This window comes from Sphaerodactylus townsendi, linkage group LG07, assembly GCF_021028975.2.
Source record: "Sphaerodactylus townsendi isolate TG3544 linkage group LG07, MPM_Stown_v2.3, whole genome shotgun sequence".
Lineage (NCBI taxonomy): Eukaryota > Metazoa > Chordata > Lepidosauria > Squamata > Sphaerodactylidae > Sphaerodactylus > Sphaerodactylus townsendi.
Genome location: NC_059431.1, coordinates 39,312,350 through 39,327,192, shown reverse-complemented (window position 1 = coordinate 39,327,192; position 14,843 = coordinate 39,312,350). Strand labels below are relative to the sequence as shown.

At 42.7% G+C, this 14,843-nt stretch overlaps 1 protein-coding gene across 12 annotated transcripts in view; it reads left to right on the top strand.

The window, feature by feature from the left end:
* SSBP2 (single stranded DNA binding protein 2) overlaps nt 1-14,843 on the top strand; it is a 157,719-nt gene that overhangs the window by 105,643 nt on the left and 37,233 nt on the right. For 8 of the 12 annotated variants that reach the window (XM_048502970.1, XM_048502977.1, XM_048502975.1 and 5 more), the window contains one exon: nt 14,274-14,333. In XM_048502970.1, coding sequence (XP_048358927.1) covers nt 14,274-14,333 — 60 coding nt within the window. Of the gene's footprint in view, nt 1-11,049; nt 11,134-14,273; nt 14,334-14,843 lie in introns of all 12 variants that reach the window. The other 4 variants (XM_048502966.1, XM_048502968.1, XM_048502969.1 and 1 more) reach the window with 1 other exon arrangement.

Sequence of the window (14,843 nt, the reverse complement as noted above, 5' to 3'; positions counted from 1 at the left end):
TATGAGCAACTTAAAAGTTTTTGCCTTTTTGCCTTCTACTATAAAACACTCAAAAGACAATTTTGTAGAGTCTATTCCTGTAATCATTAGAATATTGTTTATAGGAATCTGACATGTGCCACCACAAACTTTAATCTACCCTTGGTAACATTTTGCAATATCCCTGGGTCTAGAAGAGCCTCTCCCTCAGGAGCTACTGTCATTGTAGTATTAAGACATTTTTAATCCTAAAGAGAACCAAATTAATTTAGCTTTTCAAATAACAAAATTGTACCTGCACACTTATATAGTTAGCCATACTAGGGTGACTTAGCTTCTGTATGTTGACCAAAGTCAACCTGTCATCAACATGTAATAAGATTATCTCCACTATTTAGTCATATTGGGAAATGAGGTTAGTACAGATCTGTTTGATTTTTTTAAAGCCAAGTTATCAAAGGGTACTAATGTCCTACCACTTCACCCTTATGCCTATTAGCACAAGAGCTCCAATGTGGATGACTCTGATTTAAAGTCTTTGTTGTTTGTAATATACAGGAACATCTACACCTATCTATAGCAGGACTGCCACGGGGACAGTCTCTCACGAGACAGGCATAATGCATAGTCCGAGAATTTATTCATTTAGAGATGTTTTAATGCCATCTCTCCAACAAAATATTATAATTAATAGAAATGCTGCATTACAACCCAATCATATCATAAAAACATAGACCACTCAGCAGTTTAAAATAACAATTTCCAGACTAAACTGATTTTACCAGATCAAATTAATTAAAAGTGTGGGTAAACAGATAAGACTTGGCCTGGCTACTGAAAGAGAGCAACAAAGGTACAGGTGGAGGGCATTTCATGATGTGATTAAATACCATAACCTCAGTTCAGTTATTTTAGCTTCTAGGGAGACTTGATTTGATCTAGAGCCCTCTTAATTTTTCTTTTTGGCAGTCTATTGTACCCATGAATGCCTAGAGTGTAAAACTTCCTAATATGGATCCAATTCCCAGTAGAAGCACAGCAGTGTTCAAATTATATGCTGTATACATTCTACTGTATTTGGGAGCGGGGGGCGGGGGGGGGGGAGAGACCGTGTAATTAAAAGCCTGCCATGAAGCAGTAATAAAGAGTCAGAGTGGTGTAGGGTTAAGAGCAGCAGACATTAATCTGGAGCAGGGGTCGGGAACCTTTTCCCCTCAAAGAGCCATTTGGCTCACCACCAAATTTGGCTCACCACCAAAGAGCCATTTGGCTCACCCCCACCCCACCCCCCCACCCATTCGCTCACCCCCCGTCCGCTCCCCCGCCGACTTGCTCGCTCGCTCGCCCTCCCTCCCCCCACCCGCTCACCCCCCCGCGGGCTGGAGATGTGCCGCCCTAGCTTCTGCAGAGGCGGTGAGACCCGGCCGGCTCGGCCTGCCCGGCCGCCGGGAGAGCGCCCGCCCCGCAAGCAACGGGGCGGGCAGGAGCCAAAGCCCGCGGCACAGCCTTGCCGGCCACGGGCTGGAGATGTGCCCACCCTGCTTCCTGCAGGGCAGGCGAAGAGGGGCCCGGCGGCTCGGCCTGCCTGGCCGCCGGGAGAGCGCCCGCCCCACAAGCAGCGGGGTGGGCAGGAGCCAAAGCCCCCACGTGCGGCCTCGCTGGCCGCGGGCTGGAGATGTGCCCGCCCTGCTTCCTGCAGGGCGGGCGAAGAGGGGGCCGGCGGCTCCGCTCATGGAGCCGCAGAACAGCGGCGGAAGAGCCGCATGCGGCTCGCGAGCCGCGGGTTCCCGACCCCTGATCTGGAGGATCAGATTTGATTGCCCAATCCCTCACATTAAGCCTGCTGGGTGATCTTGGGCCAGACATAGTTCTCTCAGAACTCTCTCAGCAGGCAATAGCAAACCATTTCCAAACATCTCTTGCCTTGAAAACTCTATGAAGTCACCATGTCAACTGTGATTTGATGGCACTTTCTGACACTGCCAGTGAAGCAGAACTTCAATTGTACCTTTAGGTACTTAACACAGACAGTGGAAATGCACAGTTTTCTTCATAATTGCAAATAACTGATAACATTTGAATACTTACTCTAATGTAATGCCAGAAGAAAACCACAGCAGCTATTTTCATTTCTGGGCATAATTTTTTTTAAATGTGTTGTTCATAGAAATGTTCAGCTTGTGTAAACTGTTAATTATGCACAGAAAAATCTCTTTGACTACAAAAATTAATCTTGTCTTAAGAACTGATATGACAATGTTGATAAAGACTATTCATGTAGTGGGCCTAGTCTTGTTGGCCATCCCACACCTGTGGCATGTTGCCCTCTATCTGCATGGTCAAAATACTTAATGTTGTGGTATACCTATCACGTGGCTCAAGTCTATATACATTGATCTTTAAAAATATTAATTAAAATGCACAAACTAGGGCATTGCTATTTAGATTCTCTCCCCCCGCCAAATTACATGTACACTCTTTCAAGGAAAGACAATTTAAAGCCTAGCATGTTGTGGCTTGTTAGAAAGTACATTGAGTCACTCTGCGTTCTTACCAAACATGTTCAACTAACACAAATACAGCATATTTATTAGGTGGCAGCTAAGACTTCAGTAATTAAGGCATACATTTGTTTTAAATTCACACTTAGGAAATAGGAGAATACTTTCTCTTATTTTCACTGTGTTGAATCCTTCTGTTCTTATTGAAGAAGAGTTTGGATTTGAAGAAGAGTTTGGATTTATACCCCGCCTTTCTCTCCTGCAAGGAATCTCAAACTGGCTTCCAAAATTCTTCCCTTCCTCTCCCCACAACAGATACCTAGTGAGGTAAGTGGGGCTGAGGAAATCCTGAGGGAACTGTGACTAGCCTTCACGTGTAGCAGCAGGAAAACAAATCTAGTTCACTAGATAAGAGTTCCTTGCTCATATGAAAGAGTGGAGACTCAAACCTGGCTGTCTTTGATATACATATGCAAAACAGGACACAGCTGAACACGGGGCAATGAGGAAGGGTAAGAAATTCTGTGAGTAGAGTTCTTTGTGCTAGTGAAAGCTGTGCTGCATCCATGCTGCTTAGCTCTCTTTGAATACAAGGGTCCCATGTACTCAGAAATGTCTTTTCATGGATCCAGTGATAGGGAATGGGAAGTTCCACTTCTGTGAGCAAAAGGAACTCACAAGGTTGGACCCCATAATGCATTAACAAAATGACCACAAATCTTTCTGGTATTCATCTTCCTTTAGCAGTTCTTTATTACCCCAAGAAACTTAACTCTCAGGGTTGCAGAACTTAGTTTGGGAGGCTGCAGTGGGGAGGGGGGAAAGGGCAAAATTGGCGTTTTTGTCTTTTCAGTCAATATTTCTGTCAGCACAGCTGAAGAAGGAAGTAATAATTTCACTCCACTCTCCTTCCACTGCAGCTTCCTAAGTCATGTGACTATTAGGGCCTTCAACCTGGGGAACATCAAGTCGTATATCACTGGATCTGGGATTACCAACCCATAGTATGTAGGATTCAATCTGTTGGTGTTGAGCTACATCAAAATTGCAGGCTATATATATAAGTTAAATATAGACTTGTAACTTTTTTTTGAAAATCTGTTTTCACAGTGGAAACAAAGTGAAATTGTGCTTAAACTTTTCCTTGCCAGCAATTTCCTTATTTCAAACTTACACCCAAGCTCCTGGGTGGGAGTGGTACGAGAAGGAATTTCAGCCTCTTCCAGAAATTACTTTTCTTCCTTAAAAGGGCTATCAACGAGGGATGTAGATATAGATTTTTGCTGGGGGCGGGCCATGCCCCCACCTGCCTCTGGAGCATGACCCCGCCCTCCCCTACCCCCCCACCAGCTGGGCTCCCAGCTGACAGCCAGCAGCCCCTTCTGCCCTCCCTTCTGGGCAGAGGCGTGACTAGGGAAAATGGAGCCCCGTGCAAAATCTGAGTTTTTGTGCGCACCGCCCCCCAATGGGCGGCTGCAGTGATGCTGGAATCCACCCCCAAACAGCATCACTTTCAATTGTGTTTAAACTAAAGAGCCCAAATTCTCCTTTTAAATCCACCATAAAGGGAGAATCTGGGGTCCCCAGTTAAAACAACATTGAAAGTAATGCTGTTTTGGAGTGGATTATCCCCCACCCTGGAACAGCATCACTTTCAATGTTTAAACTGGGGACCTCAGATTCTCCCTTTAAATCCATGCCGAAGGGGGATTTAAAAGGAGAATCTGGGGAAACCTGGGGGGTGCCTGCTGTCAGGGGTGCAGTTGTTATTAGCAGCGCCAAACTTTCAAGGTATCTCAAGGAGACTCTCCTAATGATACTATCAGGTTTGGTGATGTTTGGTTCAGGGGATCCAAAGTTATGGACCCTCAAATGTGCAGACCCCGTCTTCTATAGCTCCCATTGGAAACAATGGGGGATGGGGCACCCGCTTTGAGAGTCCATAATTTGGACCCCCTGGACCAAACGTCACAAAACCTGGGTGGTATCAGTAAGAGACTCTCCTTATGGTACCACCCAGGTTTGGTCAGGGGCGTACCTAGGCAAACTGGTGCCCGTGGACAAAAACTGAGTTTGGCGCCCCCCCCCCTCGGCCCAGCGTATTGGCGGCCACCCTCCCCCACCATGATCAAACAATGATTTTTTGTACCAGCTCACAAAACACCTCTCACTCCCAGCAAAACATACATGGCTCTCTCCCCACCAACTCTTTTCCTAATTTCCTAATCACAACAACCCTATGAGGTAGGTTGTTAGCCTGAGAAACAACTCCAAAGCCAGTGCAAGTGGGTATTAAGCATGTAAATCTCTCACAAATCACCCCCAGCAAAACATTTACCAAACAAATGTCAGCATCATCTCTCACAAAACACCTGCAGTGGAATCCACCCCCAAACAGCATCACTTTCAATGGTGTTTAAACTAGGGAGCTCAGATTCTTCTTTTAAACCTACGTTAAAGGGATAATCTGGGGTCCTCGGTTCGAACAAAATTGAAAGTGATGCTGTTTGGGGGCGGATTCTCCCCCACCCTGAAACAGCATCATTTTTCAGGGTTGGAGATTCAGATGAAACAAATAGCAGATTCAGCTGGAATCTGGGCAAATTTGGGCACATTCGGACAAAAATTGTCTGATTATGTCCTGCCCAAATATGAACAAATGTGAATGCAAGGTATTTGAACTTTTGGGGGTTATTTTTGGTGGTTTTTTTGGCCTGCAGGGAGCACATTTTTAAAGCTAGCGGCACCATGATTTCAGGGTACCATCCAGAGACTGCCCTGATGATACCACCTGAGTTTGGCGATGTTTGGTTCAGGGGCAGCAAAGTTCTGGACGCCCAAATGGAATGCCCCCATCCCCATTGTTTTCAATGGGAGCTAACCTGAGATGGGGGCTACCCATTTGAGGGACCATAACTTTGGTCCTCCTGAACCTAACTTCACAAAACTTGGGTGGCATCATAACAATAGTTAACAGGTGATACCCTGAAATTTTGGTGTCACTAGCTTTAAAAATACACCCCTTCCAGGCACCCCAAGAAATTTGCCCAAGATTCTTTGTTTTGCAGTGACTTTGCTCCATTATAGCTAATGAGGAATTTCTGAGGCAGGCTGCACATTTTTGAAGATAGAGGCACCAGACTTTCAAGGTGGCTCCAGGAAGCCCTCCTGGTAATAGCATCCAGGCTTGGAGACTTTTGCTTCTGAGGGTCCAATTTTATGGGCCCCCAAAAGGCTTATTTTGTTTCCCTGCTCCTGCACATGAAGCCTGCTGGCTGAGTTCTCTCAGAACTTCTCAGCGCCCCCACCCACCCCCAAAAGCAAAGCTCACCAAGCTTGGATGCTATTACTCAAGGCCTCTTGGAGCCACCTTGAAAGTCTGGCGCCTCTATCTTCAAAAATGTGTGGTCATTGCTTACACACTCAGAAATTTCCCAGAATCTGCCAGGCTTTTCAGCAAGTTCTGTGGTGGGAAAAAATATTTTTCCCACCATAGACTTCAATGGGGCTTTCTGTTATGCCCAGCTCTGTGGTAGAGGTTTCAACAGGAGGCACTGTGGTAGTGGTCTTTCTCTGGACTCACACAAGCAACCCTGCAGGAAATAAGTGCCCCCGCACTTATTTCCTGCAGAACCTACTACTGTCAGTGAGTCTCCTGAAAGGAACCAGCCAACTTTGCTAAAGTTTGCCTGTGATGGCCGAATGCTGTGGGCATCAGGTTCATCTTCAACTCGATGCCCACAGCATTTTCCTCTTCCACACACATTTTAGCAAATTTGGCTTGTTCCTTTCAGGAGACTCACACCAGCATCTACAGGAAATGCCCCCACCCAGAACAAGATCCCTACCACAGTGCCTCCTGTTGAAACCTCTACCACAGAGCCATCTGGGCATAACAGAAAGCCCCATTGAAGTCTATGGTGGGGAAAGTAATTTTTCCCACCACAGAACTTGCTGAAGAGTCTGGCAGATCCTGGGGAATGTCTGAGTGTGTAAGCGCTGGCTGCACATTTTTGAAGATAGAGGCGCCAGACTTTCATGGTGGCTCCAAGAGGCCTTGAGTAATAGCATCCAAGCTTGGTGAGCTTTGCTTCTGGAGGTGGGGGGAGTTGAGAGAGTTCTGAGAGAACTCAGCCCACAGGCTTTCATGTGCAGGAGCGGGGAAACAAAATAAGCCTTTTAGGGGCCCATAAAATTGAACCCCCAGAACAAAGGTCTCCAAACCTGGATGCTATTACCAGGACGCCCTCCTGGAGCCACCCTGAAAGTCTGGTGCCTCTATCTTAAAAAATGTGCAGCCTGCCTACACACTCAGAAATTCCCCATTGGCTACAATGGAGCAAAGTCACTGCAAAACAAAGAATCTTGGGCAAATTTCTTGGGGTGCCTGGAAGGGGTGTATTTTTAAAGCTAGTGGCACCAGATTTTCAGGGTATCATCTGTTAACTATTCTTATAATGCCACCCAAGTTTGGTGAAGTTAGGTTCAGGGGGACCAAAGTTATGGTCCCTCAAATGGGTAGCCCCCATCTCAGGTTAGCTCCCATTGAAAACAATGGGGATAGGGGCATCCCCTTTGGGGGTCCATAACTTTGCTTCCCCTGAACCAAACATCACCAAATCTGGGTGGTACCATCAGGACAGTCTCTGGATGGTACCCTGAAATTTTGGTGCTGCTAGCCTTAAACATGCGCCCTCTGCAGGCCGAAACATGAAAAAACACTTAAAAACTTTAAAAACACACAAACGACCCTGAAATGTTGGCGCCCCCCATGTGACCAAATGGGGGCACCCGGGGACAGAGGGTACCCCCTGTCCCTAGGCAGGAACGCCACTGGGTTTGGTGAAGTTTGGTTCATGGGAGTCAAAGTTATGGACCCTCAAATGTGTAGCCCCATCTTCTATTAGCTCCCATTGGAAACAATGGGGGATGGGGCACCCCCTTTGGGAGTCAATAACTTTGGTCCCCCCAAACCAAACTTCACAAAAACTGGGTTGTATCAGTAAGAGACTCTCCTGATGGTACCCAGGTTTGGTGAAGTTTGGTTCATGGGAGTCAAAGTTATGGACCCTCAAATGTGTAGCCCCATCTTCTATTAGCTCCCATTGGAAACAATGGGGGATGGGGCACCCCCTTTGGGAGTCAATAACTTTGGTCCCCCCAAACCAAACTTCACAAAAACTGGGTTGTATCAGTAAGAGACTCTCCTGATGGTACCACCCAGGTTTGGTGAAGTTTGGTTCTGGAGTCCAAAGTTATGGACTCTCCAAGGTGTAGCCCCCATCTTCTATTAACTCCCATTGGAAACAATGGGGAATGGGGACAACCCCTTTGGGAGTTCATAACTTCGGGCCCTTTAAACCAAACCTCACCAAACCTGGGTAGTGTCATCCGGAGAGTCTCCCACAACATCCCTGAAATTTTGGTGCTGCTAGCCTAAAAAGTGCACCCCCTGCAGGCCAAAAACAAAAAAAACCTTACAATATTTTAAAAATCACCAACGGGGGGCAGAGCTTTGGACATGTAATGCGGGTTTTGAACCTGAGAAACCCCCCCCCCTCCCTTACCTACGTCCTTGCTGTCAACTGAATGTTACTCTGTTTGGTCATAATGTGTTTTGAGTGTTTTGCATTTTATTATTTACCTAGCAAGTTCTGTAGCAGGGATCCTCAACCTTTTTGAACCTGCTGGCACCATTGGAGTTCTGACAAAACATGGTGGGCACAAACACAAAATGGATGCCACAAAATGGCTGCTACAACTTACCTGCATCCATTCAGTGAAGATCCCTGTGTCAGGGTGGCAGCTGCTGCCAAATAATATTTTCAAAAGCCAATCAAATTTCCAAGAGCCAATCTGGATCCTTGCTGGGAAAAGCTCCACTTGACCCTGCCCACTTTCCATTCTTTCCATTGAGTTTCCCACAGAATTAATTATGGTTTGGATGCTTAACTTGTTTCTGCATACTCCTAAAAATCAGGGCCATCAAGCAGAAGTTTGTATATCATGTAGAATTTTTCCATCTGGAAGAACAGGTTGGCATAAATTCAATCAACAACCTTTTATTGGCATAGTTAAAAGAAAAGAAAATTTTACAAAGTTGGGTTCATAAGAGAATGGAGTTACATGGCTTGCAGTGGTTGGCATAAACTTATCTACAGCGTATTATGTTGAAATTTATGACCACCTCAAAGTTCAGAGTTTGTTAATTTATTTTTTCGTTGATTTCTATCTCATTCTCCAAATCATCCCAGGGTGGATATGCATCCCAAGGTATTACAGAAGTAGTATTACTTCAGCATAGGTATCTCTCAAGTAGAAGTCTATAAGTTATAAATAAAATCCATTGCATGCAGTTTCCTTTAAGAACATTGTAACAGTAAACACAAAATCAGAATCAGCATGAGTTTCTATCAGTTTCGTTAAAGTACTCCAACTAAAGTACACAGAATGCTCATTGATTTTTCTGAATAGCAATATCTACCTACAGTTGTTTAATTCACATAGTTGTAACTTTTTGTGTAGGCATTTCTGGTTAATGCTCTGTGGAGATCTGAAGTTAGGTGACCATGCATTCCCACCCTTGAAAACAGAAGGAAGCCATTTACATCCTCTTTCCCCTGAGGTGAAGAGTCCCTACTCACGTTTGTCAATTTTTTTTTCATTTTCATATTAGGCGGGTGGCACATTTTCATATTAGGTGGGTGGCACAAGGAGGCCTCTTTTTCTTTACAGAGAGCTCAGTCCCCAGATGCTAGTTTAAGAAATGCTGGTCTGCAGTTTTAGGCAGAAAAGATAAGATATCCATCTCAAAACAGATAAAAGCCAGTGTAGTATAGTGTTCAGAAATCTGAATAAGGATTTGCAAGGTTCAAGTTTAAACCCCAACTCTGACTTCGGCCAGCCACAGACTCTCTCGGTCTTAAAGAGTTGTTGGGAGGTTAAAATGGAGGAGATGAGAACAAATAAGTTGCTTGGACTCCCCATTGGGAAGATAGGCAAGGTATAAATGAAATAAATTGATTAAAAACATTACCAGTGAGGACTCCTTCCCCCTCTCATAGTCTTTATAAGAGTATACTATTGTTAAAGCAAAAGTAGTGTATTTGCACCTTAGGATAAAATTTAAAAATGAATATTCATGGCAACCTTTTGCTATCAGGGGGTGCTTAAGTAAGAGATTAAAAATTGATAATGTGATGTGAAAGGATAATGTGAAAATACAAGTGTGGATTACCAAAATATTTTAATCCCTGATACAACTTCCTTGGCATCTATATATTTGAATCCTTAATGTCTTTTTTCATTCATATCCATTCATCAGTGCTGGTGTGGTATGCTCGTCCATTGTCATTCCACTTCATTAGCTCATTCCATTACAGACAAGGTACAAATTAGTTTTTCATTTGTTATGGTACAATGTCTGGTAGCTTCCGCCCCACTTCACTGCTCACAGTTTCCAGAATCCTGTTGCTTTAGGCTGTTTACTTGTCTTATAGCATTTATAACCCTGCTGTTTTTATTTATTTTACTAAGTAAAAGGTGTGTTAATGTTCTTGGGGATTGCATGCATGCCTGCCCAAACTGCTGTGCTACTTGTACCAAGGCATAACTAGAAAATCATTAAAATGATTATTTGAAATTTTCTGCAGAACATGTGGTCAAATGTTTGTGCTGCTGTATCCAAAAACAATGCTTCTATGACATATCCATGATGATACTGCATAGATTTTGGTTCTCTCCATTATATACCTTACTTTCAAAATGTGATAAAGCAAATCTTTGGTGTTCTTGGGAAGGGAAGCAATGCATAAGAGCATCATAAAGATTATACTGTTCCATTTCTGTTATACTTAATTTGTGGAAGGGGATTGGAATAAAAAAGCCAAAATGAAGCCAGTTCTTTAGATGTGTTATTACAATGTGAAAACAGGAATGGTTTTTTATTTATTGGGTGAAGTATGATGTTGATTCTCATTCTTTTCATGTTTACAAATTTTCTCATTCAGTTCATGAATTTCTTTTAGAGAACCAAAGCAAATATTGACAAACTATTAATTTATGTCCCCTCTTTTTGACATTTTAACACATTTCACACTATATATGGCTGTAATTTTTTTTTCAATACATACAAGACATAAGTAGATTTGAGGGTCATCGTTTCTTTCCTCCTGATCCTAAATATTTGTACCCAGCATCACTGTAACACTTCTGCAATCAGGTATTTCAGTATGTTTTGTGTTGTCCTAATGTTGCATGATGTGTCCTAATCACTGGTCTTAGGACCATGTTTGCACAAGGCCATTTTTATGCAGTTAGTGTATCTATTGGCAATGTGGTCTACTAAATGGGTTTTGGCCATCACATTTGGAACAGACTTTGTAAAGTACTCACATTGATACTAGTATGTTGAACTGAAGAGAGCAGTGTGTTGACCTTCAAAGGAACTGATCACTCAAGTTCTGCTTAATGGTCCATCCTAAAAAAATGTGGGAAGGTTGGAATGAAATAGGGAAAATAGCCTAGAACAAATGTCTCTAATCTTTCCCCCAATTTTATTAATCCATAGGGACCTGCAGGTTCACAGCCTTCACCCCATGCACAGCCCCCCACTCACAACCCCAGCAATCCCACGATGGGACCTCATGGTCAGGTAGGAAGGTATACAAAAGAACCCATCTGAAAAACCTTACTTGCAATTGCCAATACAATGATGGTTTTCTCATTTCAAATCTGCCATTTAACTTTCCCTCTCTACCCAAAGTGGTTCATATTTCAGACCAGATGCTCTGTAGTATTCATCTTCAATACTTTCTTCCAATAGTACATTGAATCACATTGCTGTGCCCCTTTTCATCATATTCTTACTTATTTACTTAATAAATGATGTGGTTTGTTCATTTCACTATTTTTGTAATTACTTTCCTAACACTTTTGTACTTGGTTAATGGCAATGTTGGCATATAGCATGGGCAAGCTCTTTTGCCATTACTGTTTTCTCATTCATTTTGGTGTTACATACAATTTGTCTGATTTTATCATTTCTGAATGTAGCATAGTTTGTGTGTTTTTTACTAAAGATTCATTGATTTTTAAAAAACTCATTATTTCAGAAGAATAATTACATTGGTGACATTGAAATACCTTCTGTGTATTGTGTGTTAAGCTTGCCAAAACATGTGATGCTATAATGCTAGTAAATTGTTCAGAACCACTCCATACATTTCAGAAAATTAATCCTTGAAGTTCCGTTTACTTTTCTGTAGGCCTAGAATATGATTCTGTACATTCTTTTGTAGCTAATGATTCTTTTTTAGTTAGTGATTTTGTCGTTAGAGAGAAGAGTAGAATGTACAATCTGGAACAGTTGTGGATAAAGCAAAGGGGTATTTCCAAACTGTGCCTTTACTTCCTTTGCTCAGTGCTTGTGGAGATAGAAATGGTAGGGAGCAAGCAGCTCGGGGGGCCATCAATCTTCTCCTGCCATTGACTGACTAAATTTGATTTTGTCAGAAGTTCAGCAATTCCCAGTTTCTTGTTGTCTAGGTACTGTTGCAGTTTCAGGTTCTATCCTATCCCTTAATGATGTAATACAATTATTTTTGTCTGCTCTAAGGTTATGTATTAAAACCACTGTAATCTCCCATTGGCTTAAACTGATGTCTTGTTGCTTGAATGTGGGCTCAGAAGTTGGCAGCTGTCCAGGGCTCATTGCGGGAAGTGAGCACTCCCTGAAAGAAATGTCTTCTCACATTACTTGTGGTTGCTCCTCTGTCCCTTCCTTCTTCAGCTCGAGCCATTGCTTCCTGATAACCATTTGAATCCAACAGCATTATGCTGCTGTAAGATTTTATCTGTAGCTAATCCTGAGATATTAATAGAATAAAAGGAAGGTTGTATTTAGCTTGCAGTCAACTGGTGACAGGTCCTTGTCAGTGTGACAAAGATGTATGGACTGAATTTGGCTTGCTCAAGGAAGAATGCTAGGCTGGTTTTGAACATATTGACCATTTTTCATATACCTAGTGAGCAATTTAAACACCTGAGTGTTTAACACCATAGCGGCTTGAATTCTGAAGGTTTAGAAAAATACTATATTTAACTAGGCAGACAAATTATGCTGTGTCTGTAAAGCTAACATAGAAGTTAGGAGACAGTGATGATATGTCTGGGACTGAATTTGAATATGGGGTATATGTTAATACATTTTTTTTGCACAGTCTGTGTAACAGTTTGTGGCTATATGATGATGTATCGATGTGCACAGTCATCACACACCTGTACATTAAATATATGACATGTGGCAGAATAGTGTGCTAAATATTATTGCCATGATGATATGAGACCCTGGTGCTAGTGCAGGGGTAGGGAACCTTTAACACTCAAAGAGCCATTTGGACCCGTTTTCCATGGGAAAAGAAAACACTTGGAGCCGCAAATAATTTTTGACATTTAAAATAAAGATAACACTGTATATATTGGGTTTTTAAACCTTTTTACTCCGCTCATTCTGAGAAGTGCATGGATGCGTCCACCCTGCTGCCTGCAGGGCAGGCAAGGATGGGGCCAGCGGCTCAGCCTCACTGGCCACCGGGAAAGCGCCCGCCCCGCTCCAATGGGGCAGGCGAGAGGGGAAGCCCGCAGCGCGGCCCAGCCGGCTGCGGGCAGTTGGTGCACCCACACTGCTGCCTGCAGGGCGGGCAAGGATGGGGCCAGCAGCTCGGCTCGTGGAGCCGCAGTACAAGGGCAGAAGAGCCGCATGCGGCTCTCGAGCCGCAGGTTCCCTACCCCTGTGCTAGTGGAACACACCACAACCCACAGTGCCAGATTCACTATTTTTAAGTACAGAAAATTTCCTTGCATGAGTTAAGAAGTTGCTGTTATGGTTAAAAACAGAGCTGTGCCAGATTTTTATTTGTTTAATTTTCATACTGAAGTTTGCACATTTAACAGGCAGCATTTTGTTGAGCATCTAAGCAAATCACATGAAATAAAAGCTTTTGTTTTGTTTTGTTTTTTGCTTTCCTGAATTGTGAAATAAAGGAATTGTGCAATCCCTGAGCTAATTTCACCAGGGTCAGTAAAGGATTTCAGCTTGTTTAGCTGAAATTTAGATAAAATCCTTTTTTACTTCTTTAATCCCTGCTTTAGCTCTACAGTAACAAGGATTGTGGGGAAGCTTTACAGATCATAAAGAGTATCTGTCTAAATTTTAGTGCTAATTACAATTTATTCCTGCTAGTTCAGGCTCAACTTTTTTTTCACTGAATTGATCACAGACAGGTCTAATTTTAGATGTAAGGAGTTCTTGAGTTCCACTCCAAAGATGCACGATTGGATTGCTGCTAAGAGAGAAAGTTGCTGTAGGATGTCTCTTGTTCCAAATTATAACCATTAAGTGATATCTCCCTGCCTGTCAGGAAGAAAGGAAAGAGAAAAACATTTGATGCACATTTGAATATAGTTCTAAGTCAGTGCTTCCCAACCTAAGGGTTGGGGACCCTAAGCTGCTGCTGAGATTTTTGCAAAGTGTATATGAATCCATGCATGCACTAAGTACTGTCGTTTTGATCTTTTTGTCTTTAAGTATTTTCACAATCAACAGATACTAATAGTACTGTTACTGTTATGTGGGGAGGGCATCTACAAAGTTTTTTGACCTTTAAAAGAGGTCTTCATACTAGAAAAGGTTGGGAACCACTAGTTGAAATGAAGGGTAGTATCAAATCCCTCTGTTAAATCAATTTAAAATGAGTACATTTCTATTATTAATGCAGCCATTTCATTTTTTAGCCATTCATGTCTCCCCGGTACCCAGGAGGCCCCAGGCCACCTTTAAGGATACCCAATCAGGTAACAATCCTTTTTACTAATGAAGCACAAGTGGAAAAATGTACTTTATACTACAAAAGCAACGTATTTGCTAATTCAACAGGACATACACAACTATTTGATGTAATGCAACAAAACTTTAGTTAGACATTTGCTTCAAGTGTGTACTTTAAGCAGTTCCCTATATACGAAGTCAAGAAGGATTTGATCTTGTTTATCTGTTTGTAGCAAAGTGAAACAGCACTGTAGCACTTGAGAAAGTAAGTGTCTCTGTGACAGGTCTTCCTCACCAATTACATTCTAAGGATGTAAATAACGCCACCCAAAAACTACTACATTTTTGAGGAACAGAAACGTTGCCCCCCTAACTTTATTTACTGTATGCATATCATATAATCTTCCTTATCACACTTTCTTTAGCCATAAGTCAGGTTTATAAAGCATTTCTCAGTGATGATATTTTTAAAAACTAAACCCAGGGTCTCTCTGACAGTTCAAGCTCAACAGGACTAATGTCAAACCAAAGACTCT